At 37.7% G+C, this 27508-nt stretch overlaps 1 protein-coding gene across 6 annotated transcripts in view; it reads right to left on the minus strand.

The window, feature by feature from the left end:
- Positions 1-27508, minus strand: part of CHN1 (chimerin 1) — a 207957-nt gene that overhangs the window by 114448 nt on the left and 66001 nt on the right. For 3 of the 6 annotated variants that reach the window (XM_063712622.1, XM_024243907.3, XM_054549518.2), the window contains 2 exons: positions 5771-5802; positions 2279-2392 (listed from right to left, as the gene is read on the minus strand). In XM_063712622.1, coding sequence (XP_063568692.1) covers positions 2279-2392; positions 5771-5802 — 146 coding nt within the window. Of the gene's footprint in view, positions 1-2278; positions 2393-5770; positions 5803-8083; positions 8103-21468; positions 21487-27508 lie in introns of those variants that run through there. The other 3 variants (XM_054549516.2, XM_054549517.2, XM_054549520.2) reach the window with 3 other exon arrangements.

Below are 27508 nucleotides of genomic sequence, written 5' to 3' on the forward strand. Positions count from 1 at the left end.
AAATTACTAAATGTATATTGTGAGTAAAATTCCTCTATCTATGACCATTACAGCCCCTTTTTACTCACTATTATTTCTTTTCCAAGTAATGATTTTACGGCAATTTTCAGTAACAAAAGAAAGACCGTAAGTTACCCCAGAGATATGAATTTGAAACATTCCCATCAAGATTTACTGGGCCAAAGTGGATGGGAAGTGATTATAAATGTAAAGCCATGACTAGAATGGGAGAGTGCAAGAAGGCAGGAATGAGAAAGAGATATGAAGGTCTGGGTGCTACTTTTCTCCAAACTAAATCCTTAGCCTTCAAGTATTTGCTGGTATCAGCTGGTGAAAACTGTGTGACAGATATAAGATGATAGGCAATGTGGCGTAATGTGGTGAAAGTACTTGAATTTTGCAGTTAGGGAAAACTGAGTTCAAATTAAAGTTTTATAACTTCTATGTGATCCTGGAGAAATGCAGGGGAAATGGCAACCAAGGGGAAAGAAAGAGAGGCTTCTGTTTCTCGTTTTACCTCACCTTCTTCCTTCCTTATTCTGGACCACCAGCGTTTACATCAAGGCTGTTTACCATAGATAGTCAGATGACCAGACTATTTGGAAATAAGGTGGTGAAGAATTCTAGAATTATAATATGTTAGGAGTAGAAAGATGAAGAAACCAACTTCAAGAAATTCTGTGATTTGCCCCAAATCAGTCTTCTAATTCAATTAATGGTAAATTGAATAGGTATTTGAATTGCCATACCAGAATTTTTTTCCTGTATACCACAATTTAAACCTGAAAAAAACAGTATAATTAAGTAACTGAAGGAGAATTTACACTTTATAATTTACCATAAAAAGCAAATTTCCATGAACTTCTGTGACAAGCTCTGTTCTCCCAAGTATACAATTATTTCAGCATTCAGTATGAAATAATACTGAATTGTATCATTCTATTTAACAGAAAGATTAATATCAAATCTTGTGGACAGGAATCAGAGCAGGCCCTGCTCGCTCACACAGGTATAAGTGATTGGAGAAGGAATTAGACATGTTAGTCCTAAACATTAACGTCAACTTTCTATTCTCTATTTGTGACTACCAAAAGAAATTTCATGTATTTGACCTCTGTCTTCAGAAGTCTCTGCTTTTAAGTCTTTTCCAAATAGATGAATGTATATACGAATGAACAAATAAAGGGATGAACAAAGACAATGGATAATTATTCCAAGCCTTTGGTGAGGCAGCAGTGTAGAATGATTAAGAGCAAAGACTCTGAAGTCAGACAATCTGGGTTCAAATAGCAGCAGCACAAGTTATTAAATGTGTGACCTTCACCAAGTTACTCATCTCCATCCAGGTCTTCTGTTTCCCCATCTGTAAAATGGGGGTAATAACAATACATAGAGTTGTTGTGAGGATTAAATGAGGTTAGAGGCCTGGCATAAGGTTAAGTCCAATGGATAAGTATGCTCTTGTATTATTGTTCTTACTGTTGGGTTATTATTGCAGGGTTAGCAGGAGTATTTGTTTCTGGGCACTGTACTGTAAGCCAAAACACTAAGTGAAGCTCAGCTGATAGGGAAGAGTCAAAAGCTCCAAAGAAAAACTGCTCCAACCAAAAGGCAACCTAAGAGAAATGGCACTGACTTTAGCTTTATGAGTTATGAATATCTTTTCTCTTGATCTCTTTCCTTATTCAAGAAATTGATGGAAGCTGACAAGCTAGACAAACAGGAAAGAAGGGGTAAGATGGAATGGAAGGAAGCAGCTACCGCAAAATGCTTTAAAAGTTTTTCAGGCCGGGCATGGTGGTTCATGCCTATAATCCCAGCACTTTGGGAGGCCAAGGTGGGTGAACCACGAAGTTAAGAGATTGAGACCATCCTGGCCAACATGGTGAAACCCCGTCTCTACTAAAAATGCAAAAATTAGCTGGGCATAGTGGCACACGTCTGTAATCCCAGCTACTCGGGAGGCTGAGGCAGGAGAATCACTTGAACCCGGAAGCGGAGGGGTTGCAGTGAGCCAAGATCGTGCCACTGCACTCCAGCCTGGCAACAGAGCGAGATTCCATCTCAAAAAAAAAAAAAAAAGCTTTTCTATTCTTAATTACTGAGTGTTACCATTCACGAGGAATTTTTAAAGGGTCTCAAAGCTATTAAAATGGTAATTAGATCCCAAGAAAACAAGAACCAATTCAATTACATGCTGGATGCTTTTAAAATTTAAAGCCCTATATTAAGAGAGTTTTAAATAAAGCACAGTAGTAATTGCAGGCCCATGACCAACCTTAAAGCCAAAGTGTAGGTCCCTGGCTGCCGCTGGCTCTCCCGGATGAGGTAGCTCCCCTCAGCCACAATCAAGAGCTGGTCGGCTGCTTCTCTGGAGATCATGCCATGAAACCTAAGAAACAAAGTCTATTCAGAAACTGTGCTTTCTACATTTTTCAATAAAACAAGATAAAACAACGTCCCACTGCCACCACCTTCTCCTGTTGTTTTGAAGACAAAGTACTGCCACATAATGGAAGGGAAGCACTTGGGTTTAACTATGCTTGTGTTTCTCTGGGCCTGGCCCCCAGCCAGCTTCTCTGTGGTGATAAGAACAGCACCAAAGTACTACCCAATCCAGTTAACAACCATGGAATCAAAATTCACATCCATCTAAAGGAAGATCAACCACCTCTCTCAAGAGGACAATTCCTTTCTTATGTATCCATTTAACCATATGGCTTGCTAAAGAAAAGAAAAAAAAAAACACAGAAATGTATCCTATTTTCCTTTCTTTCCATTAGTAGCACTGCTCCAAAATTTTGGCTGAGTCTCTGTTTGCAATTTTCCAGGACCCTGGGTTGTCCTTAATTGGCATGATTGCCCAATAATGTGCATAATCTGCATTACTGAACACTCAAGCCCAAAGCAAACAACTATAATACTTGTTTTCATTCCCTGCTAAAACCTTATCTTTGATTAACATAGAAAAATAGAGAAAAAATAAACATAAATAACATAAGTAACATGCTCTTTACACAAACACAGATGAACCTGTAACAATCTGGCATAAAACACTGAAAAAAAAAGTAAGTTGTGACACATATTAAAAATAAAAAGCCACCTTACATTTGTATAGCGATTTACAATTTACAAAGAACCTATATGTCCTTCTATAACTCAAAGATAATGAAGGAATTCAGGACATGTCACCCCAAAATATGCCACTTTGCTGTATCGAGTATTTTGAGCTAAAGGCACTTTAAAAACATCAAATGCAGACACAGGCTTTCTCTGATTCTCCCTATCTACCTAAAGACAGATCATCCAAAAGGAACTCAACTGTTACCAATGTCCTCCCATGAGTTTCAGCAACCAGGGAAGACTGACTCTTACGGAGGAGAGGAGACTAAAAGTCGACAACACAGTCAGACAAACTCTGTCACAAACTATCATTTACCTTCCCGTAAATGGCCAGAAACTTCCCTCTCACTCCCCTGTTACGATGGTATACAAACTCTCAAATCTCACTTTTTGGAGTGGTATTCACTTTATTTTTTTCTGTGATGCCCCTGTGCAAGTAGTATTAAAAATTAATAAATTTGTATACCTTCTCTCCTGTTAATCTGCCTATTGTTTATTTCATAGACCCAGCTCTCAAACATAGGAGGGTAGAGGGAAAGTCTTTCCTCCCCTACAATAACTGCAATGACTCATTGCTCAAAAGAAAATTTGCAGCTTTAACTGGTACTAAAGAAACAATAGTCACTTGAATTTGGAATGATACATTTAAAAGGCACTGAAATGGCACCTTAATAATTCAGGAACATTACTGGGGCAAGAGGAAATTTTCTGGAGTTTTTCCTGATAGGGATGGTTCAGTCTTTCAATTTCAGTCTTCAAACAGTTCACAGTAGGCATGTTCAAATCATGACAGCTAGGTTTACAATGGGCTCCTGAATTTCTTATCTCCATAAATTTCCCAATCTTTGAGAACTAGGTCCAAAGGCTAATGCTCTGAATCTGCTGCAGGCAAGGAGATGGTAACCTATCCCTTGCTATTTAGCACATTGGTATATATTTTAACTTCACATAATATCAAATAATACAGTTGGTAAAATATAGTTATCTATCTGTTTAAAAATTCAATTAACTGGCCGAGCGCAGTAGCTCATGCCTGTAATCCCAGCACTTTGGAAAGCTGAGGTGGGTGGATCAACTGAGGTCAGAAGTTCGAGACTAGCCTGGCCAACATGGTGAAACCCCGTCTCTACTAAAAACACAAAAAATTACCTGGGTGTGGTGGCAGTTGCCTGTAGTCCCAGCTACTCGGGAGGCTGAGGTGGGAGAACCGCCTGAACCCAGGAGGTTTTGTAATTTTTATAACCTCATTGCAGGCTGGGTGCGGCGGCTCATGCCTATAATCCCAACACTTTGGGAAGCTGAGACGGGTGGATCACCTGAGGTCAGGAGTTCAAGACTAGCCTGACCAACATGGTGAAACCCCGTCTCTACTAAAAATACAAAAAATTAACAAGGCATAGTGGCGGGCGCCTGTAATCCCAGTTACCTGGGAGGCTGAGGCAGGAGAATCGCTTGAACCCAGGAGATGGAGGTTATAGTGAACCGAGATCGCACCATTGCACTCCAGCCTGGGCAACAAGAGCAAAACTCCATCTTAAAAAAAAAAAAATTCAATTAACTTAAAAGAAAATCAAACTAAAGAAAACAAATTCTGAAACAAAACGTGACAATATATTTAAAGAATTTTAAAATTATTTGCACAAGTTGATCAAAAATTTCTAACCCCAAAGACCCCATGTATTGGGATGTTTCATATGGTGTTACTTCCAATAGTATAGTTTAAAAGCAACCTATCATACCAAAAGCAGAATGACTATATAAATTACAATACAACGGTATTGTAGAGTATCAGTGGTTCTTAACTTTGAAATCACCCTTTCCTCAACTCATAGGTGTGCATCTGTAATCCATTTCTAAGTCTTGAAAACATAAAGAATTTTAAATAATTTAAAAACATTTATAATGTATACTTTTATCTGATATGATCTCCAGTCATAAAAAACAATTTTGAGGAATGATGAAATTATGAGTGATTTTTATTCTTTTCCCCAAAGTGCTACATTTCTGTTTTTCAATAACCTGAAAAATTAAGGACTTCAAAAATCATTGCATTTTTCACAAAACAGAAAAATGCTCATTGTCAATTTTAAATGGAACAATCAGGCTATAAAATGATATGTATATCTCAATTTGGTTCAAATCCATTAGGAAAATATTTCTTCAGATAGTAATACTTCAAATTGTTAACATTAGTTGTTTCTGAGTGGTATGAATTATTATATTTTTCTCATAATAAAGATAATACATACTATTTAAGAAAATCTGAAAAATAAAAATATATAGAATAAATCACCCACATCCCACTGTACATACATGTGTGTGTATATACATATCTATATGCCTAATATATATGTACACAAAAACACAAATATGTACATTTTCCTCATATACATCTAAGATTATTTACTTGTATGGTTTGCATCCTTAACATTATTGCATGTACATTCTCCCATGCTATTTTCTTATTTATACTTGTCTTTATTGTCTATATTGTTCACCAATTAGATCACATTTGAAATTTTTAAGAAATAAATGCAACTCCACCAGACTTGAATACTTCATCTTGCTTTCATTTAAAAGCATCCATTTACCCTGTCTCTCTTACATACGCCAATCTATAAAATGTTTTCTAATAATCCATACTTACTCTCTTCCATAATACTTTGGTCTGTTTTCCACCTATTGGGAAAGCAAAAAAAAAAAGGCGTATTTGTAAAAATGCAAATTGTGCAGAACATAACTCAACATTTTGTGCATGTGACAAAGTAAAGCATATATTAAAAAAAGAATTCAAATAACAGAGTATGGAGTCCCAGTTCTACCAGCAGGCTACCTGTGCCATTTGGACTGGTCACTTCATCTCTCCAGACCTATTTCTTATTTATAAAATGCTGTGTATGTAGTTGGACTAAACTACCTTTAGTTTCTAGAATTTAACGAGCTGAAAAAAATTTCACTTTATTCAAGAGTAAAATTTAACACCCCAAAACATATAGCCACAATTGTGACACACTGAATTGTAGCTTTCTCCCCCATCCTCCCCTGCTATTCCTCTCCTTCTTGCTCCAGACTCTCCATTCTGTTAGCAACTCCATATACTCTTACCTTTCTGTTGTCCCATCATCTCTTCCCTCACCACAGCTTATCAGGGCATGTGTGTTGGCTATAGCTAAGAAAAGCCCCAGTAAGATAAATGCCCAGGAATTTTCACAGGAAGACAGAGAGCATTCAAAATACACTCACTGAACAGCAAATAAGTGACAGGCATTGTTCTACCTGCCGGGACACATTACTGTATAAGACCAAAATTCTTTTGGAACTTACATTCTAATAGTGACAGACAGACAATAAAGAAGTTTAAAAAAGAAAATAGAAAGTAGTAGTAAATACTATAATGAAAATAGGAGTGGGTAACAAAAGGGAAGACTAGTGAGGTACTTATTAAGCTGGGTGGTTAGCAAAGCTCTCTCTGAGATGACATTTAAAGTGAGTCCTGAATGACAAGATGCCAACTCCAACTACAAAATCATAGGAACAGCAAAAAAGCTTTTCCCTAGTAGGTACTTTGATGACACCACATACTATGTTATTGAGCTCTTGCTATTTGCTAAGTGTTTCAGTTACATTTAAAGATCACTGAATCCTCAAAATAAGATAGGAATTATTCTACTTCGTCTTTATGAAATAGTATTATCATCCTCATTTTATTTATTTTTCTGGGCAAAATTCACCTTTTCTTTTAAATGTACTTATAATTAACAAATAAAAGGGGTGTGTGTGTGTATTATGGTATATGGCATGATGTTTTGATATTTGTATATATTGTGGAATGGCTAAAATAAGCTAATTAACACACACATTACTTCACATGCTTTTTTTTGTGTGTGGTTAGAACGCATAAAATTTACCCTCAGCAATTTTCAAGTATATAATACATTGTTATTAACTATAGTCACTAAGTTGTACAACAGATCTTTTGAACATATTCCTCCAACCTAAATGAAATTTTGTATCCTTTAACCAGTATCTCCTGAATTCCCACCCCAACCACGTTCTTTCCTTCTCCTTCCCTATGCCCCTGATAACCACTATTCTACTTCTTGCTACTACGAATTCAACATTTTTAGATTCCACAAGTGAGATCATGCAGTATTTGTCTTTCTGGGCCTGCTTTGTTTCACCTAACATGATGCCCTCTAAGTTCATCCGTGTTGTTGCAAATGACAGGACTTCCTTTGGTATTCAATTTGAAATAAACAGTATTCCACTGTATACTGAAATGGAATATACAGTATTCCATTATGTATAGATACACCACATTTTTTTTATCCATTCATTCACTGATGAACACTTACATTGGTTCCATATCTTGAATACTATGAATAACGCCGCAATGAACATGGGAGCGCAGATATTTCATCAACATATTAATTTCATTTCCTTTGGGTATACACCAACTAGTGAGATTGCAGAATCATGGTAGTGGAGAAACTGAGCATCCGAGAGATGACATAACTTATTCAAGGTTACTTGTTCAAGTGGTGGGGCTCAAGGCACAATTAGGATTCTTACTCAAAAATGGCAAAAAGGGAACAAGCCCTCTGTCTTTTTGACACTGACTCATTTGAATTTGGTTAAATATGGCAGTTCCCAAAGCAACTCAAAGCCTATCTTTTCAGTGATCTTCTCCCTTAGTTCTGCATACAGCTTAGATGCCAAATCTGATATTGTTTTCAGCAAACTTGATATAGTTACTCACAGCATAGAAAAACTTTTGTGCTTCAATAAAAAATTGTGCATCATCTATAGCAGTGATCCCCAACATTTTTGGCACCAGGGACTGGTTTTGTGAAAGACAATTTTTCCATGGACCAGGGTAAGAGTGGGGGTATGGTTTCAGGATGATTCAAGCACATTGCACTTACTGTGCACTTTATTTCTATTATTATTATATACTCACCATAATGTAGAATCAGTGGGAGCCCTGAGCTTGTTTTCCTGCAACTAGACAGTCCCATCTGGGGGTAATGGGAGACAGTGACAGATCATCAAGCATTGGATTCTCATAAGGGGCATGCAACCTAGGTCCCTTGCATGCACAGTTCACAATAGGGTTCGTGTTCTCATGAGTCTAATATGGCCGCTGATCTGAGAGGAGGCGGAGCTCAGGCAATAATGTGGGCAATGCGGAGTGGCTGTAGATGAAGCTTCGCTGGCTCACCTACCATTCACCTCCTGCTGTGCAGCCTGGTTCCTAACAGGCCACAGAGTGGTACTGGTCCATGGCCTGGGGATTGGGGACACCTAATCTATAGCACATCCTACTGGCTTATCAGATTCTAGCCCAGTGCCTTTTGTCTGAGCTATTTTGGTACTGCCTAAGTTGTAGGTAACTAATAGATACATTTTTTTCCTGCATATTGGCAGTTGAACTGACTTTTTCCCTACCCTCTCTCCGAGTGGAAAAACTAGTTTTGTCTCCATGTGCAATTCATCTCAATATTCCTTGACTCCATATAAGAGTTTTTGGAGTTTTCCTTTCAACCGATTATAACATCTGCCTAGTTCTCTCATATTTTATGAGTAAAATAAATTTTTAACATGTGTTCATTTTCATATCTATAGGAGAGTCATGATTTTAACTTTTCATTAAAATTATACTGTATTAGTCCATCCTCACACTGTTAATAAAGACATACGTGACGAAACTGGGTAATTTACAAAGGAAAGAGGTTTAATTAATTTACAGTTCCGCATGGCTGGGGAGGTTTCAGGAAACTTACAATCATGGCAGAAGGGGAAGCAAACAGGTCCTTCTTCATATGGCGGCAGCAAGAAGAAGTGCCAAGCAAAAGAGGGAAAAACCCCTTATAAAATCATCAGATCTCGTAAGAACTCACTCACTATCACGAGAACTGCATGAAGGTAACTGCTCCCATGATTCAATTACCTCCCACTGGGTCCCTGGCCCAACACATGGGAATTATGGGAACTACAGTTCAAGATAAGATTTGGGTGATGACACAGCCAAACCATATCATATACTTAAATAATACTTTATCCCTCATGAATCTTCTGTTATCTGTGAGGTTGTAGTCAGGTTATTTATTATCTTCCCGAGGTAAGTTCCACCTGATTTGGCCTTGTTCCATAATAATATCTCTGCTCATAAAACTCAATGTACTAAGAATATGTCAGCTGGCTCCTACAGCTACAGATGATGGCTATTCTAGTTTTAGTCCAGAGCTTACAGAGTGGGGTCAGGCAACTGCTTGAGAATAAACCTTTGCTTACGAAGATGAAATTTCAATGTTTAAGTCTTAGATAATTAGTTTTCTATAGCATTATATGATAAAATGTTACTCAAAAGAACCATTTAGCAGTGTCCTTTCCAACTAAAAATGTGAAATGCTCAGTATTTACTCTAAAGGAAGACATACACATGTACACATGAAAACGTGAATAAGAATGTTCTCATATGCACTGTTCATAGTCATTTTTAAAATGGGTTAGTCAGGCATGGTGGCTCATACCTGTAATCCCAGCACTTTGGGAGACCAAGGTAGGAGAACTGCTTGAGGCCACAAGCTCAAGTCTAGCCTGGCAACATAGCAAGACCCCTATCTCTACAAAATATTTTTAAATATTTTTTTGGTGGTGGCACATGCCTGTAGTCCTAGCTACTCAGGAGGCTGAGATGAGAGGATTGCCTGAGCCCAGGAGGTTGAGGCTGCAGTGAGCCATGATCACATCACTGCACTCTCAGCCTGAGTGACAGAGTAAGACGCTGTCATTCATTTATTCATTCATTCACTCATACATACATTAAAAAAAAGAAATATTTTAAATATACACCAATAGGGCAATAACTAACCTGATTTATAATGTAAATAATATACAGTTTGAAGGAATAATGTAGATCTATCGAGACTAACATGGCAAAATCATTAAGACAAATGATTGAATACAAATATAAATTATGAAATAACAATACAGAATGACACTGTTTAGGAAAAAGCACATACACACATGATATGTATTTAAGGCATAAATAGAGATCTGGAAGTATGCATACCAAATTCAAATTGTTACCTCAAGGAAACTGGGTGGAGAACAGACCTGAGGGGGCCAAGGAAAAGGCATAAAAGGAACTTCAATCTTGACCATAATATCATAACTCTTAAAAATGTATTCGTACATTAATTATATACCTAATATCACCTTTAACAATATGATTTTCTTTTTTTTTTTTTTTTTTTTTGAGACGGAGTCTCGCTCTGTCACCCAGGCCGGAGTGCAGTGGCTTGATCTCGGCTCACTGCAAGCTCCGCCTCCTGGGTTCACACCATTCTCCTGCCTCAGCCTCCCACGTAGCTGGGACTACAGGCGCCCGCCACCACGCCCGGCTACTTTTTGTATTTTTAGTAGAGACGGGGTTTCACCGTGTTAGCCAGGATGGTCTCCATCTCCTGGCCTCGTGATCCACCCACCTCAGCCTCCCAAAGTGCTGGGATTACAGGCTCGACCCACCGCACCCAGCCAACAATATAAATTAAGATTAGCTTAAGACACATTAGAATGGGGTTCCCCAACATTTTGAGAAGAGATCATGACCTTTCCTTCAAATCATGAGATATTTGCAGGTAGTTGAAGGTATATGGCACTGAGGTTAAAGGAGAGTTTTTGAAAATACTCTACTTATCAAGGAAAATCCTGGACAAGTACAAAGAAGTGTGACAGTAGTGAGACTGGTGGCTGCAAATGGTGTGGCAATCCATTACATTTCCCAATCCAAGACAAATACTGATTATTTATTCAATAGTCTTACAGTAAGTCCATAATCTGCCTCCATTAATTGCCTAAGTAATCATCTTCAGAAAACAATTGATTATGGCCTTACATTACTAAATAATTATTTGCTTTACCCAAAATAATTTTGAATTAAAAGAAATTAGGTAAGCACTGATAATTGAGTATTTTTATATATAATAAGCACTATATCAAAAATAAAATTCACACACCAATTTCATCTTTCCTGTATTTTTATAATTGAAATGTCAATCAAAACTTAAGTTGAGATTTTTTTTCTCTCATGTCTAGATAGTAAAGGGGATCACAATATACTACCCTAAAACATGCTACATTGGCATAAGAATTATTTTAAACTGAAGGCAATTTAGAAACATCAAACATAGACACTTTCTGTACTCCCCCTTTCTGTCTAAAAACATAGCATAAATTCCCTTTTGTAAAAGAAATTTACATTTGTAAAGAAAATTTCCATATGTAAAGATGTACTCTTCTACCATACTAGGAAGAGGAAACCAACTCCAGAGACAATTCTTATCTCCTGAGATGACCTGAGTCTGCATAACAAATCTTACTAAAAATTCTTATTTATCACATATTTCCTTCCCACAACTTACCACCCTGCCAAGCCCAAATCCCTTTTTCTTTGTCTAGTCTCTTATCTCTATCACCCTTTGTTAAAATGGTATATAACCCCCAAGTCTAACTGCCTCCTTGGTGTTTTCACTTCTTTTCTGTGAGATCCCCCTCTCCATGTGCATGTGAAATCAACCTTTTCTCCTGCTAATCTGCCTTTTGTCAGTATAGTCCAAAAATCCCAGCTACTGAATCTAATAGGGTAGAGAAGTTTTTCTTCCTCTACAATAGCATTTAGATGTTTTGTTGAGATCTAAGGTATGATTATTTCAGTGGTGATTTGGAATCATCTTTTCAAACTCAGAGACAATATAACAGTACTTGGATAATTAAATTAAGGAATTCGTAATATAAAAATGATTATTAATAACCCCAAATTAGTTTACTTGCAAATACATCAAATGAGGAACTTCAAGTGTTACATGCTATAGGAAAAACATCTTTATGCTTACACAAACATTTATATGCTTGTTTATAAATTAATAATAATAGGAAACTGTTTACAGACTAAAACTGGTTGAACTCAATGTAACTAAGATATGTTTTAAAATGAGTACTTGTATTGAATTATATGCTTTGCTTTCTCCAATTTTCTGTATTTAGTAGTTAACATTTTTTCATGATACCATAAAATGGGTAGGAAAAATGAGAAGTGAAGAGAAGAAAAATGATTTCTAACTGAAAATAAAAGATGCCTATAAAATGTTTTACCACATAAACAAACAAACAAAAATCCTAAGGTCTCCAGCCAACTAAATGGACTCCCTCTTGGCCAACGGGGCCCCAAAGAAACCTGAAAAACTGAATTCCTAGCCATGATGGGAAGAGAGGTTGGACATGCCTCCTCATACCCCCCCTCCTTTTGGTGTTTAGGCACAACTGACCAGCATTAACATTGAAATAGAGATCATAAGGCTGACAACACAGAACTGTGGCAATAAGATACCAAATTCCAATCCAACTCTGGTATAGTATCATATGATAGACAGCAGATTCTAAAGGAGATACTAATATTTTATCCCAAAATACATTTCTTTGACATATTTTGAAAAGGCCCTGCAAAGCCATCCCTTGTGGGGGAATTTGCAACTGTGGAGAATTTCCATTAATACAGCCAGGCCTTCCCTTTCTAGGTCTTTCCTGGACCTAGGAGTGATTAAACAAGAATGTGACAACTTTAAGGTCTAAAAGAGACATTTACCATCATTTCTCTCCAAAGGCTGCTACCCAGAGGCTTCATCTACATAACAAGAACCTTGGTCTCCACAACTCCCTCTACCTTAACTCAAGCATTTCTTTCTACTGACTTCAAGTCTTTAAGCAAAGTTTAACTCTTTCAACCAATTGCCAATCAAAAAATATCTGAATCCACCTATGACTATAACACTTCAAGATATAACACCTCTTTAGGCTGAACCAATGTTCTTCCATGTATGGATTTATGATTTTACTCATAATTCCTGTCTCCCTAAAATGTATAAAACTGAACTAACCCAACTGCCTCAGGCACATTTTCTCACAAGCTCCTGAGAATGTTCTCTGGGTCTTGTTACTCATATTGGCTCAGAATGAATTTTTAAATATTTTACAATGTTTGGTTTTTCTGTTAACAATAGCATGGTTTGCATAAATGTTATATGCTATTTCACTGGAGAAAAAAACTTTAAGTTAATCTACCATTATTGAATGTGGCACAAAATACATAGTACAATATAGGAATTCAATAAATAACTGAACGGCAGATCAATCATTTTACAATGTTTAAAATATCAATTAAATTCATTAAATTAACATTTACTGTGCAGTTTTATAAACAATGAACTACTTTCATTTTTTTTTTCTTTTGTGAGACAAGGTCTTGCTCTGTCACCCAGGCTGGAGTGCAGTGGTGAGCACAGCCCACTGCAACCTTGAATTCTGGGGCTCAAGCAATCCTCCTACCTCAGGCCCCTGAGTAGCTGGGACTACAGGCACATGCCACCACAACAAGCTGATTATTTTTTAAATTTTGTAGAGATGGGTGTGAAAGAAAAATAAATTATCAGGACCCCCAAATCACTAAGCCAAAGGGAAAAGTCAAGCTGAGAACTGCATCAGGCAAACCTGCCTCCCATTTTATTCTGTTGACTTTCACCCTGGAAATGTAAATTGATAGCTTACTTTCACAAATACTGGACAAAGGACAGAACTCCAAGTCATCCCTGTGCCAACCTGAGACAAATGCATATCTGACTGCTTCCTCTGATGGGAAAATGCAGATTCACTGAGCTAGACAAAGGCCTAAGTGACTATTTCCCTATCTCCCCTCACAAGGTAAATTGTATATTTGGTGAAAGTCTGACCAAAGACTCAAGAATGCAACCATTTGTCTCTTATCTACCCACACCATTTTTTTTAGACGGAGTCTTGCTCTGTTGCCCAGGCTGGAGTGCAGTGGTGCAATCTTGGCTCACTGCAAGCTCTGCCTCCCAGGTTCACACCATTCTCCTGCCTCAGCCTCCCGAGTAGCTGGGACTACAGGCACCCGCCACCACGCCCAGCTAATTTTTTTGTATTTTTAGTAGAGACGGGGTTTCACCGTGTTAGCCAGGATAGTCTCGATCTCCTGACCTCATGATCTGCCCGCCTCAGCCTCCCAAAGTGCTAGGATTACAGGGGTGAGCCACCGTGCCCGGCCTACCCACACCTTTTTCAAATTCCTTCCTCCTTCCCCAATATCTGCCCTTTACCCTTTAAATACTGACGCCCTCACAATCATCTTTAGAGAAAGGCATACACTCCTGCCTCCCGAGCATGCATCCTTAACTCTGTCAAAATAAACTTTCTAAATTAATTAAGACCTGTCTCAGATACTTTTGGTTTACACAGGATTTTGCCACATTGCCTAGACTGGTCTTGAACTCCTGGGCTCAGGCAATCCTCTTGCCTTGGCCTCCCAAAGTGTTATGATTACAGGCATGAGCCACCATGCTGGGCCTATTCTCCTCATACATAAACATTTTAATCTAATTCACTACATTATATTTTTTCAAATTAAAGTCTGACTTCTTGTATCTTATTTTCAACAAAGACAATAAGAGCTTTTTTAATGTAGAAGTATTTTGCTCTCCACAGGAAATTTGAAAACAGTAGAAATAAGCAATAAAAGTATTATAAATGTTAATTCCCTTCTCTTCTCCCCAACAATGTTATATTATTTCTTTTTCTTATTCCTGATTATTTCTTTTAGTAAGGAAACTTTTCCATGGCTACAGTTCAAGACAGTAGCCCCCCCCTCCCAAAAAAAAAAAACAAAAAAAAAACAAAAAAAACCAACAATAAAATTCTGCAGGTAATGACACTAAAACATCTATAAAATTTCAAAAATGTTTAACGTTGTTCTTGCCTACAGTGGTAGTCATCGGGTCAGAAGTCAAAGGAATCATTATCTCCTTTGCTCGCCCTGTGAAAATTGATACACATAGGCAGGCAATTTAGCATTTTAAACCTAGTCTGGAAGTCTATATGATGCTTCTTAAAAGCTAGCACATTACATACATGAAAATAATATGACTACACTGGAAAATAGTACTTTTTTTCAGGTAACAGTCTAGAGAATATGTATATAAAGATTATACATTAAAAAATAAGTATTCTCAGCTGAAGATTTGGTTCTGCATCGTACTTCAAAATGGCTCTGTTGTCTGGAGAAGTAGAAGGGGAAAAGGAGAACAATATGCATTTGATATTTGCTATCTACAGAGGTATATTCCGAATTAAAGGCTAGTAAGTCAGTCAGCATTCAACTGTAGCTTTGGATCTATTCTAATTTCTTATACTATAAAGTAAGGAAGGAGGAAGGGCAGGGAGGAAGAGAAACAGAAGCCACTGTCACTGCCTCGTGGCTTAGGAAAATAATCATAGTAATTCTATATATACACTGCTATCATATTTTAAGTCAAAATTAGAATTGAATAACAAACTTTACAAGTTTCTTATAAATTATTCATCATATTAAGATACAGTTATATTTAAGTGAAAAAATCAAAGTAAGGGATCTAACTGCTGTTTAAAGATAATTCACAAATAAAGGAAAATCATGACTCATACAGATATAAAAATAAACACATTAAAAGTTTAATTGTAATCATTAATCAATGAGGGGATCAGGCAGATGATATAACCAGTTCAAAAGATAATCTGAAGAACAGACACATTTATAGATTAGAAATTTTGAAATGAATGTGCCAATAAGGGCAAAATGAGTTTTTCCACAGTGGTATGCATGGGAGAGGTATATGACTGAACCTTCGCTGGACAAGGCAAAATATACATGTCTATAAATGCATTACTACCAGTTATCTACAAGTTACAGAGTTTAAAATAGGCCTAAGCCAAGGAAAGGCTAGAATCAGGTAACTTGGGAAAATGTGCTGCATGCAGACAAGGCAGTTTTCCATTGAAACACATATTTTCACTATGTTTTCTAAATTATTTTTCTTACTGCACTTTAAGCCATAGAAAATATCAATATGGTAATAGCTAAGCTTCAACAAATCAATAAAGTTTAAACTTACAAAATCTTCAAGAAAAAAACTGAGTAACAGCAAAGTGGAGGAATACTTATCAAAGACCTACAGAGTTGGAAGTGACTTACAGGGGAAAAAAATCAGGAAAATGAGAATCAGATATGTTATGAAACTTACAAAGATTGTTTTACTTTTATTACTCCATTTGTAGTAAGATAAACTTTCAGATACCTGCCTTCCTACTCAGTGCTACAGCATTCTAGTTACCAGTACTAGAAATGCAGCTTGTTTTCCATTGTGTTTTACATTTTCTCAAAGAAAACCATTAACCTTCAGCATGCCAAATAAGTTAGCTCACTATCTGCGATCAAATTTTACTAGTTCAATAAAGAATATTTACAAAGTTTTTTTTTTTTAATACTCTATAAATACTACTTAATAACTTGCGAAGGCCAGACATGGTGGCTGATGCCTGTAGTCCCAGCCCGTTGGGAGGCCAAGGTGGGCGGATCACCTGAAGTCAGAAGTTCAAGACCAGCCTGGCCAACCTGGTGAAACCCTGCCTCTACTAAAAATACAAAAATTAGCCATGCATGGTGGCAAGTGCCTGTAGTCTCAGCTACTCGGGAGGCTGAGGCATAAGAATCACTTGAACTCGGGAGTTGGAGGTTGCAGTGAGCTGAGATCGCGCCATTGCACTCCAGCCTGGGTGACAGAGTGAGACTCTATTTCAAAAAAAAAGGAAAAAAACTTGAGAAAACCCTTTGCGAAAAACTCAGCTTCTTAAGATTAGTTTTTTGGTTTTCAGTTTTCAAAAAATCAGACTGCATTGGAAAAGGATAATACATAAGTTTCAAAATTCAAACTTCTTTGTATTCACTATTTCCCTACCTTAGATTCAAGTAACCAGTAGTGGTTAAGGTGTGGAAACTACCAATCTGTTTATTTAATAATTAACTGGTAAAGAAGTTCCTTTTGGAATTGTCACTGTGATCTTCAGTTTTACAAATGTGCGTCTACATTAGGATATTACAGATTTTTACTCAAATGCATATCTTACTGCTTGTTTGTCAACTCTGATAGTGTGTTTTCCTCTTAGTGTTGGAGTCTCTCTTTGGAGAGAGAGGTCGGAGCCACTCTGGAGAGTGGCTATAAATTCAAGCCCTGCCCTAACAGGGTTCCAGGGGAAGTGGTCACGGATGTACATAGCTTGTCTTTAACAGGATACTTTTTTATCCAGTCGATGGCCAGTCTGACCCATGACGAGGTGTCACAGGAAACTTTTTTATACCAGCAGATATACTTGTGGCTCTTGTCTGACCTGTGTCCAATTTATTTCTCCCAAGATAGCCACTTTCTAGGACAGCCCTGACCAGGAGGAGAGTGAAGTATGGATATGTCAGGTGAGACACAGAGAAGGAAACAAAAAAGCAAAGTGCATGATGTAACAGAAGCAGTGTATTACTTGATGATTATTGCAGAGAAGAGGACAGCACACCTCAAAATGCCAGAAAAGTGAGGAGGCCACTTGCACACGCAACCAGCAGGTGGGATCACAAGAGAGAAAGGAAGAGATCAAAGCACTTTATTACGGCCCAGGGTGTTACCAGTGGGCTTACAAAAAGCAGGCATGAGCTCCGTGGAGTCATGCTGTGACTCAGAGGCGGTCAATGAGACATATCTGGGCAGCCCATGCAGGGTATGGGGGTTGGGGGGCAAGTCAAGTAGGCTGTACCTAGCTGACCCGAAGGGAGGTCAACAAAGGAGGCCGCATAAGGCAAATATCTGGATCAGCAACATTAAGAAACTGGCAGGAGGTAGGGAATTAGAAACTGTGTCAAGGGTGACTAAGACCTTAACTGTGTTAAGGGTGATTTTTTCTGGTATGAAAAAGTCCAACTTAATATTCAAGACGGATGCCTAGGTAACAAACAATTATAGGAATTTACTATAGCTGATTTTTTTCTTTTTTTGAGACGGAGTCTCGCCCTGTCTCCCAGGCTGGAGTGCAGTGGTGCGATCTCAGCTCACTGCAAGCTCTGCCTCCTGGGTTTTATGCCATTCTCCTGCCTCAGCCTCCCAAGTAGCTGGGACTACAGGTGTGCACCACCTACGCCCGGCTACTTTTTTTGTATTTTCAGTAGAGATGGGGTTTCACCATGTTAGCCAGGATGGTCTCAAACTCCTGACCTCGTGATCCGCCCGCCTCGGCCTCCCAAAGTGCTGGGATTACAGGCGTGAGCCACCGTGCCAGGCCTATAGCTGAATTTTAAACAGGAGCAAAAGACAGCACTAAAAGACCACTTCAAAAGAAATATATGGCAAAAAAAAAAATAGCCTTTGAGCGATAGGATGATTTTTAAATAAATGGTTGGTTTCAATAATTCGCAGCTATCAGTCAGCATTCATATAAAATGCTTCTATCTACAAAGCATTTTATAAGTGTTAAATAACAGATTATCACAACACCAAGATATATGAGCATGTGAATCTTTATTTTTTTGGAACCAAAAGTTGCACTATAGGCTGTGTGAGCACATAGCGCAACCAGTGGCCAAACTCTAATTTCAATTAGAGTGCTTTCCTCCCACTCCTGCCCCAAACTCAACGCTCCCACCTAACAGAATATGTCCTCTAAAAAGGACTAAGAATAAAACAAGCACATTGTACCGCCCATCCATTCAATTAACAAGTCTTTATTAAGCACCTACTATGTGTCAAGCACTGTTCCAGGAACCTGGGAAATACTGATAAACAAAACAGACCAAAATCGCTACCTGCATAGAGCCTCTATTCTAGTAAGGGAAAACAGCAATAAACAATAATAAATAAGTGAACTATATAGTATGTAACAAAATGAAAAGTGCTGTGAAGACAAGACAAAGTAGAACAGGAAAAGACTGGGAATGCTGGGGGGATGATAAAGTATAATTCTTAATATAGTGGTCACAATGGGCCTTGCTGGGAAGATTTGAAGCATATGAACGAATGAGCCAAGTGTGTATCAGAGAGAACATTCCAGGAAGAGGAGTCAGCAGGAGGGCTGAGAAAGGATCACACCTGCTGTATCTGAGGAGCATGAAGACTGGTGGGGCTGAAGCAGAACAGGGGCAGGGAAGAGGAGGCAAGGAAGCAGTAAGAGATGAGTTAGAGAGGACCTTATAAGGCATTGTGAAGGTTTGGCTTTTACTCTGAGTGAAAGGGAAAGCCAATGGAGAGTTCTGAGCAGAACAGTGACATGAGCTGACTGTGGTTTCAAAAAGATTACTCTGTGCTGGGAATAGACTATGAGGGGAAAGATCAGTTAAGAACTAGCTCAGTTACCCTCCTGAGGGATTACTGTGTGGTAAGGTAGGATAATTCATTATGACAAATCAACCTTAATATATAATAACTAGACACAACAGAAGTTTATTTCTCGTTTATATAACATTCCTGTATATCTACTCAGGTTGGCAAGACAACTGTCCTACATCCATATCCCCTCCATTTTGTAGATATACCATCTCCTTGTTGGAGATGTTTTTATCTGAATGCAAGCAGGATTTAAGTTGGCAAAAAGTTTTAATGGGTCTAGCATTAAAGTTAATGTCTGTTCCACTGGAGAAGACTGTCAAATTGACATAAGTATCTACAAGAGGCAGGGAAAATTTAGGCTACCCAGGTTTTCAAAGAAAGGAAGACTGGATTTTGCTGAGTATCTCACAGTTTCCACAGTTCATCCTTGATTGGTAGCCATGAAACAGGTTACCACTAAAAGTTAGTGATATGGTTTAGATCTGTGTCTCCACCCAAATGTCATGTCGAATTGAAATCCCCAATGTTGGAGGTGGGGACTGGTGGGAGGTGATTCGATTATGCGGGTGGATTTCCCTCTTTGGTGCTGTTTTTGTGACAGAGTTCTCACGAGATCTGGTTGTTTAAAAGTGTGTGGCGCCTGCCCTCTCTCTGTCTTCCTCGTGCTATGGCCATGTGAAGATGCCTGCTCTGGCTTTGCCTTCCACCATGAGTAAAAGTTTCCTGAGGCCTCCCCAGCCATGCTTCCTGTATAGCCTGTGGAACTATGAGACAATTAAACACCTCTTTTCTCTATGTATTACCCAGTCTCAGGCATTTCTTTATAGCAATGTGAGAGAACAAACTAATACACTTAGGATTCTGGACATATTCTGAAGATATACCCAATATGACTTCCTGATTTTGATCTGGGCAACTGGAATTAAGTAACTGCCATCAATTGAGATCTGGAAGGCTGTGGTAATAGAAGGTTGTGGAGGAAGGTGAAGCTCAGTTCTGTTTTGAACAGGCTATTTCTGTTTGAGATGTCTATTAGACATACGAGAGGGGATATAGAGTAGGAAACTGGATATATATGTGTGTGTATATATATATATGTATATAGGAGTTTGGGAGAAAGGACTGGACATATAAAGAAATGTAAGTTACATTAAAACCTGAAACTGGTAAGATCATAATAAAGTAAATATAGGTAGAGAAGAAAAGAGGAGAGGATTTGGGGGCACCCCAAAATCAAGAGATCAGGTTGAAGTAGCACCAGAGAAATAGACTGTGGGGGCAAGAGAAAAAATAAAAGAATGTAGTATCCTGGAAACGAAGTGAGAAAAATCTATCAAGGAGGAGAAAGTCATCACTTGTATCAGATGCTCCTAATGGGATGATGAGAGAAAAACCAACTACCAGATTTGTATGTACGGGGAAGTCAGTGCTGACCTTGCCAAAGCAGCTCTCCTTGGAGTGGCAGTGGGTAAAGTTCTGAGTGCAGACAGCAAGTACAGACAACACTTTGAAATATTTTCTACAAAAGAAAGCAAAGAAATTGAGCAAGGCAAATGGAGAAAGCAGGGTCAAGAGAACTTTTTAAGATAAGAGAAATAATAGGATATTTGTGGGCTGAAGAAAATGATTTTGCAGAAAGGGAAAAGCTGTTGATGGTGGAGGAAAGGAGAGAATTGCTAGGATTATGTCCTTAAGCAGATGAGAGGAAATGAGGTTTAGTGTAGTGAAGAGCTAGCTATCATCTATGAGGATAAGCAAGAATGCAGAACATACAGACACAAATACTGATGGTTGGGTGGATGTGATGGTGGAAGTTTGTGGAAGTTCCCTTCTGATGGCTTTAAGCAGGAGTAAAGTAGGATACAAAATTATGAGCTGAAAATTAGGAGAGGGAGTAAGGTATCAGAGCAGTGGTCCCCAACCTTTTTGGCACCAGGGACCAGTTTTGTGGGAGACAATTTTTCAATTTTTCTACAGACTGGGGTCAGAGGTGAGGGGATGGTTTTGGAATGATTCACGCACATTACATTTAGTGTGTACTTTATTTCTATTATTATTACATTGTAATATATAATGAAATAATTATACAACTCACCATAATGTAGAATCAGTGGGAGCCCTGAGCTTGTTTTCTTGCAACTAGACAGTCTCATCTGGGGGTAATGGGAGACAGTGACAGATCATCAGGCATTAGATTTTCATAAGAAGTGCACAATCTAGATCCCTTGCATGGGCAGTTCACAATACGGGTCACACTCCTATGAGAATCTAATGCCACTACTGATCTGACAGGAGGCAGAGCTCAGGTGGTAATGTGAGCGATGGGGAGTAGCTATAAACACAGATGAAGCTCCACTTGCTCACTTGCCTGCTGCTCACCTCCTGCTGTGTGGCCCAGTTCCTAACAGGCCACAAGACGGTACCAGTCTGTGGCACGGGGGCTGGGGACCCCTGTATTAGAGGTTTGAGAAGAGAGAAAGGGCATGACATGAATAAAGGCAGTACAGGGAGCATTAAGTACCAACTTGAAGTTCAGAAATTCCGAAATATTTCGTTTTCCTCCAGCCATACTGTTACTTGGCAGAATGTGCAGAATAGGCAGAGATAGGAATAAGGTTGCAGTTTTGCCAAGCAAGTATGACATGAGAGATTAGGAGAGTTGACTGGTTCCTGAAAATCTACTAGACTCCCTCTCTTGCAACCCATGACCATCTTGTCACCAAGTCCTGATAATTCTACTGCTTTAAATATTCCCCTTTCCTAATCCCTCCTGACTATTCTCAGAACCAGTGTCTTGTAGGTTCTTTTCACTTATCACAAGGACTATTGTAATAGCCTCCTAAACCAGTCTGTCTCTAAAATATCCATCCTCTTCTCTGCAGCCACATGTTCTTCCTAAGCCTAATAAATCATGTTTTTCTCCTGCTTAAAATACTTTCACTTCTATAGTCTAAACTCTAAGCTTAGGACATAGAACCCTTTATTACTAATGCCTGGTTAGCTTTCCGGACTTATCTTTTACCACTCTCCCACAAGTACTCTGCCCTTGGCCAGAGGAGCTGCATACATATGTATCAAGGTAAGTACTACCAACTCTGCGCTTCTGTGCTAAGTAAAGGTTGAGCTACTGCTCCATTCCCCACCTAGACTGGAAGCTCCTTCAGGAGAGGGATCTTGCTTTATTTGACTTGAAACCTGAGGGCCTGGCAGATGGTAGCCCCTCCAAGAATGCTGATTGAATGAACAAATACATACATGTGACAGAAAGAACCAGAGCATCTCTAACAGATATAGGTATTAATGCACACATTTTGTAAGCCATATTATAAGAACATTGTATTGAAAAATAAATTAGACAAAGATATCTCATTCATTCATTCCACTCTACAAGCATTTAACAACCTTACTACACACCAGTCAGCATACCTAGGTGCTGAACATAATCTGCTTGGGGGAGACAGGTGAGTAAAATGATTACAGTCAATTTCCTACTTCTATAAGTAGGTCTGAAGAAAAACATTTTTAAAACATGTGTTGGCCTGGCACGGTGGCTCACGCCTGTAATCCCAGCACTTTGGGAGGCTGAGGCAGGAGGATCGCTTGAGCCCAGGAGTTCAAGACAAGCCTGGGGAACATAGTAAGACCTTGTCTCTACAAGAAAACAAAACAAAACAAAAAAGCCAGGCATGGTGGTGCACACGTGCAGTCCCAGCTACTCAGGAGGCTGAGGTAGAAGGATCACTTGAGCCTGGCAATGCAAGGCTGCAGTGAGCTAAAATTGGGCCACTGCACTCCAGCCCAGGCAACAGAGCAAGATTTTGTCTCTAAAAAATATATTAAAAGTAAATAAAAATAAAACATGTGCTACCAAAATACATACTCAGTATTCCTCTAATTGGTATTGTAGTTAGAATTTGAATACAGTGTAAATTGTGTAATTTTATCTACATTTCTCATTACACTAATAGCACTGACTTGTGTTTCAGTTCATTTTGTCCAGCCTCAGTCTACTTTACCCATTTAGCCTAGAGAAAGACAACCTCATTGTTACTATAATGTGCACCTGTATTCAAAAATGCTATGCAACTCCCTGCAATACTAACTTGAAAAATGTGTCACAGGGAATAGAAATTTGGTTTTATGTGTTTAAAAAAAATCATCACTACATTTCCCACTGTGTGGATAGCAGGGGAAAAAGTACGTCCACTTTGAGGGTCCATGTTTAATAATGGTCCGATGCCAAATACACTGCATTAATATCAGTGAACAAAAAATATGGAGCTTCTCTCATATCTCTATCTGAATTAGATAGATAGATTTTATACCTATGTAATAAATAGATATAGCTTATACCTATGTAATTTATACTTGTGTCTAGTCAGTCTCTCTATATACATACATGCACACACACACATATATAGATATACATTTACTTGAATTCAACCAAGTGCTTAACATGAAATAACAAAACCATTTTTACACAATTGAAAATGATAGTATATATTTTACATTTATTATATACTGTATTTCACTGAATAAATCATATATTTATATATACCTATAAATGACAGAGTTGTATACACAAAAATATGTACCATTACTTTATGGGTGATAAGGAATTTCCAGGGGTAATTCTGACTATATAAGACTTTCACTTTACGTGCTAACTTCAGAATTAACTCTCCCATAAGATACAACTGTATCATGTAGCAACATTATTAAGAACAATTTTCAAGCTTTAAGTATGTGCTTGGTTTTTAAAGCCTGCCTAAAATAATTAGTTGTGTCCTTGTCATCTTCTTCCTTTAAGAAGGATTATTTATATCTGAATTTCAAAATTGATCTCAACAATAACCTTTAATAAAAAAATCATTTATATTTTAGTGTCCACAATAGCAACTGGCAAGATTTTCTGGAATTAGGAAAAAAGCATTAGTTATAATTTGATTTTCTGTCAAATTATTTATTATTGCTAGATATTTTGCATTTTAGAGTTCTGCCACTAATAGTTTATGATTGTTTTAATAGTTGATAATTCAGGTTTTGAAATAAGGTGCTACACATTTGGTTTCAAAATGCTAACAGAAATTCACCTAAGAGCAGAACACAGAATTCATCACCAAAACAAGGGGTAGACCACAAAAGAAAGGTCACACACACATGGCTAGTCACTAAATGTATGTTCCCTTTGAGCCTGGCATAGTTACTGAATTTGTAAGCTGTGATACAATACTATCATTAGAAGAAAATGGAATGGAAATGTGCATATGCAAACAAATAGGGCCAGTGCTCCCTTTCCTATCACTGTAAGTAAGCATAATTCTGAAAGACAAAGTCACTGGATCCATTTAAAAAATTACAATTAGCACCCATAAATAATTAATAATTATTAGTTTTAAAAAAACTATCAACTTATCAATTGTATTAACTTTTCTCTTTTTCTCTCAACATTTCAGTGGAGAAACAACATACAGTGTCTGACGTGGTTTGGGTGTTTGTTGCCTCCAAATCTCACGTTGAAATGTGATCCCCAATGTTGGGGACAGAGCCTGGTGGGAGGTGTTTCGGTCACAGGAGCGGATCCTTCATGAATATCTTGGTGCCCTCCCCACAGTAATGAGTGAGTTCTTACTCTCTTAGTTACCATGAAATCTGATTGCTAAAAAGCCTGGCACCTCGTCCTATTAATATTTCTTGCTCCCTCAGTTGCCATGTGATATGCCAGCTCCCCCTCTGCCTTCCACCATGACTGTGAGCTTCCTGAAGCCTCAGTAGAAGCAGATGCTGGCACTATGCTTCTTGTACATTCTGCAGAACAACGGGCCAAAAATAAACCTCTTTTTAAAATACATTGCCCAGCCTCAGGTATTCCTTTATAACAGCACAAAATGGACTAATACAGTAGCCCAAATCTAATTCCTCAGTTAAAAAAAAAATTTTTTAAGAGACAGGCTCAAGAACTCCTAGGCTCAGGTGATCCTCCCGCCTCAACCTCCCAAGTAGCTGGAATTATAGGTGCACACCACCACACCACCACACCTGGCTCACAGTTAAATTCTTAAAGGTGAACATCAAATGGTACTTTAGTACATCTTTATCCTTACAGCTCATCATTCTCAATAATCTTTAGTTCTTCCAAACCAATCACTAATCATTTCATCAAGCCTAACTCTGAAACTTTCTTCCTTCGAAAAGTATTTTTAGATCAGCTCCAACCCACTACTTAATCCTTTACTTTCATTTCTAATAGATATTCAGTTACTTAATTGTTATACAGATATTTAACTTAATAGAAAAAGCAAACCATTAGAATTAGTGGCTTATAAATACTTCCCATGTCTCTATTTGTAAATCTAATCATTATAATAATATTATGTATGAATTTCATTTCTTTAAAGGAAGACCACTTTTGCCTATTTAGTAACTGTCGTTTAGTTATCACCTGGGAAAAACAGAAAAACATTGAACAACCTAGAGAACGGTCAAATATAGAAACAAATTATCACCACTAATTTCCAAAGTAAAGACATTTATTGTATGCACACATATTTAATCCTTATTAAACAGTCAAACTTAAGGAACTGACTATAAGCTGTTAATAAGTAACAGACTATAAGCTGTGAATAATATGTAAGGATAGTTTCAATATACAAGGAGAGCCAGTCACAGTAAATCCTTTCATTCTGAACAGCATTCCTTGCCCACCAATTTAGTCATTAAAACATGACTGCTATTTTTTTGGAGAAAAAAATATAAATATTTTTAAATATAAACAAACATAAAATATTTACAAAAAATTTATATTTTTGTGAAACATAAATATTTCACAAAATATTGTGAAGTTAATATAATAAATATTTTTTATATTGCAAAGTGGAAATGATGAATACATTGCTCAATTTAAGTAGGAAAATGTCACTTGTACAATTTGCTTTTCTGGTTTTTCAATGCTTTCATGCCTGCTTTTAACCAAAGGAGAGAATACAAATAAATGGTCTAGCTCCTCAGGGGATGGCAGCATTCAATCAATCACAGAGCAAAGGCAAATAAAAGGAAATTATTTTCAGAGACTCTAACATCCATCTATTCATCCAGTATCTTATTCTATCTTGTGTCTTTGCATCAAGGTGAATCACCAGAAAGCTATCTACTGTGACCACATCAGCTTAGCCCTTCAAAAGTGAATTCCATTGATTTATCATACCTTAATGTCATGCCAAATGAATTTTTTTAAAACAATTTAATTCAGGAAAAAACTGGATCATACTGGCCTTCAGAGTTTTATATACTTTATAACTGTGAAACACTTTTCACACAATTACATTGAACCTCAATCAGCAATGCAATCTACTGGCATTTTGCTGTTTTTATTCCTTCAACTTTTCTTTATTCTTTTTATTACATCTCCATTTGTGCGGTCTCAAATTATTTTAAGAAAGGAATAATATAGCTATTTTCCAATAAAGATAATAGTCTTACTAATAAATACTTCAGGATTTTCCAAAGTACTGCCAATTTCTCACTTTCAGTTTCTCACATACTTAAAAAGTATGTGTGAACAGAACATGAAACAAAATGAAACATTTTATTAAATAGCATTTTTAAAATTCCCATTACATGCAAATTATTTAATCATCCTTGATCACAGCGAGCAGCAATGAAAGGCAATAATCAAGTACCTCACTTATTCTATGCTTACATATACACAGACTGGAAATCTACATATATCTAAACTGCAAATGGACATTCAAAAGACAATCCCATGAAACTCCTGCCTAATTCTGTAAATTGGTTCTCTTTGTAACTAATTATATACTTTCAAAGCTATATTGTGTTTTAAACCAGAAGTCACAATGACAAAATCCATTTTAACATTTTTATCAATAGAGAACTAATTATTTTATTACTTTTCTTTTATTTATTTATTTATTTTTAGACAGAGTCTTCCTCTGTTGCCCAAGCTGGAGTGCAGTGGTGCAATCTTGACTCACTGCAACCTCCGCCTCCCGGGTTTAAGCAATTTTCCTGCCTCAGCCCCCTGAGTAGCTGGGACTACAGGCACATGCCACCATGGCCGGCTAATTTTTTGTGTTTTTAGTACAAACGGGGTTTCACCATGTTGGCCAGGCTAGTCT

The sequence above is a fragment of the Pongo abelii genome, chromosome 11 (assembly GCF_028885655.2).
Source record: "Pongo abelii isolate AG06213 chromosome 11, NHGRI_mPonAbe1-v2.0_pri, whole genome shotgun sequence".
In the NCBI taxonomy this organism is placed as follows: Eukaryota; Metazoa; Chordata; class Mammalia; order Primates; family Hominidae; genus Pongo; species Pongo abelii.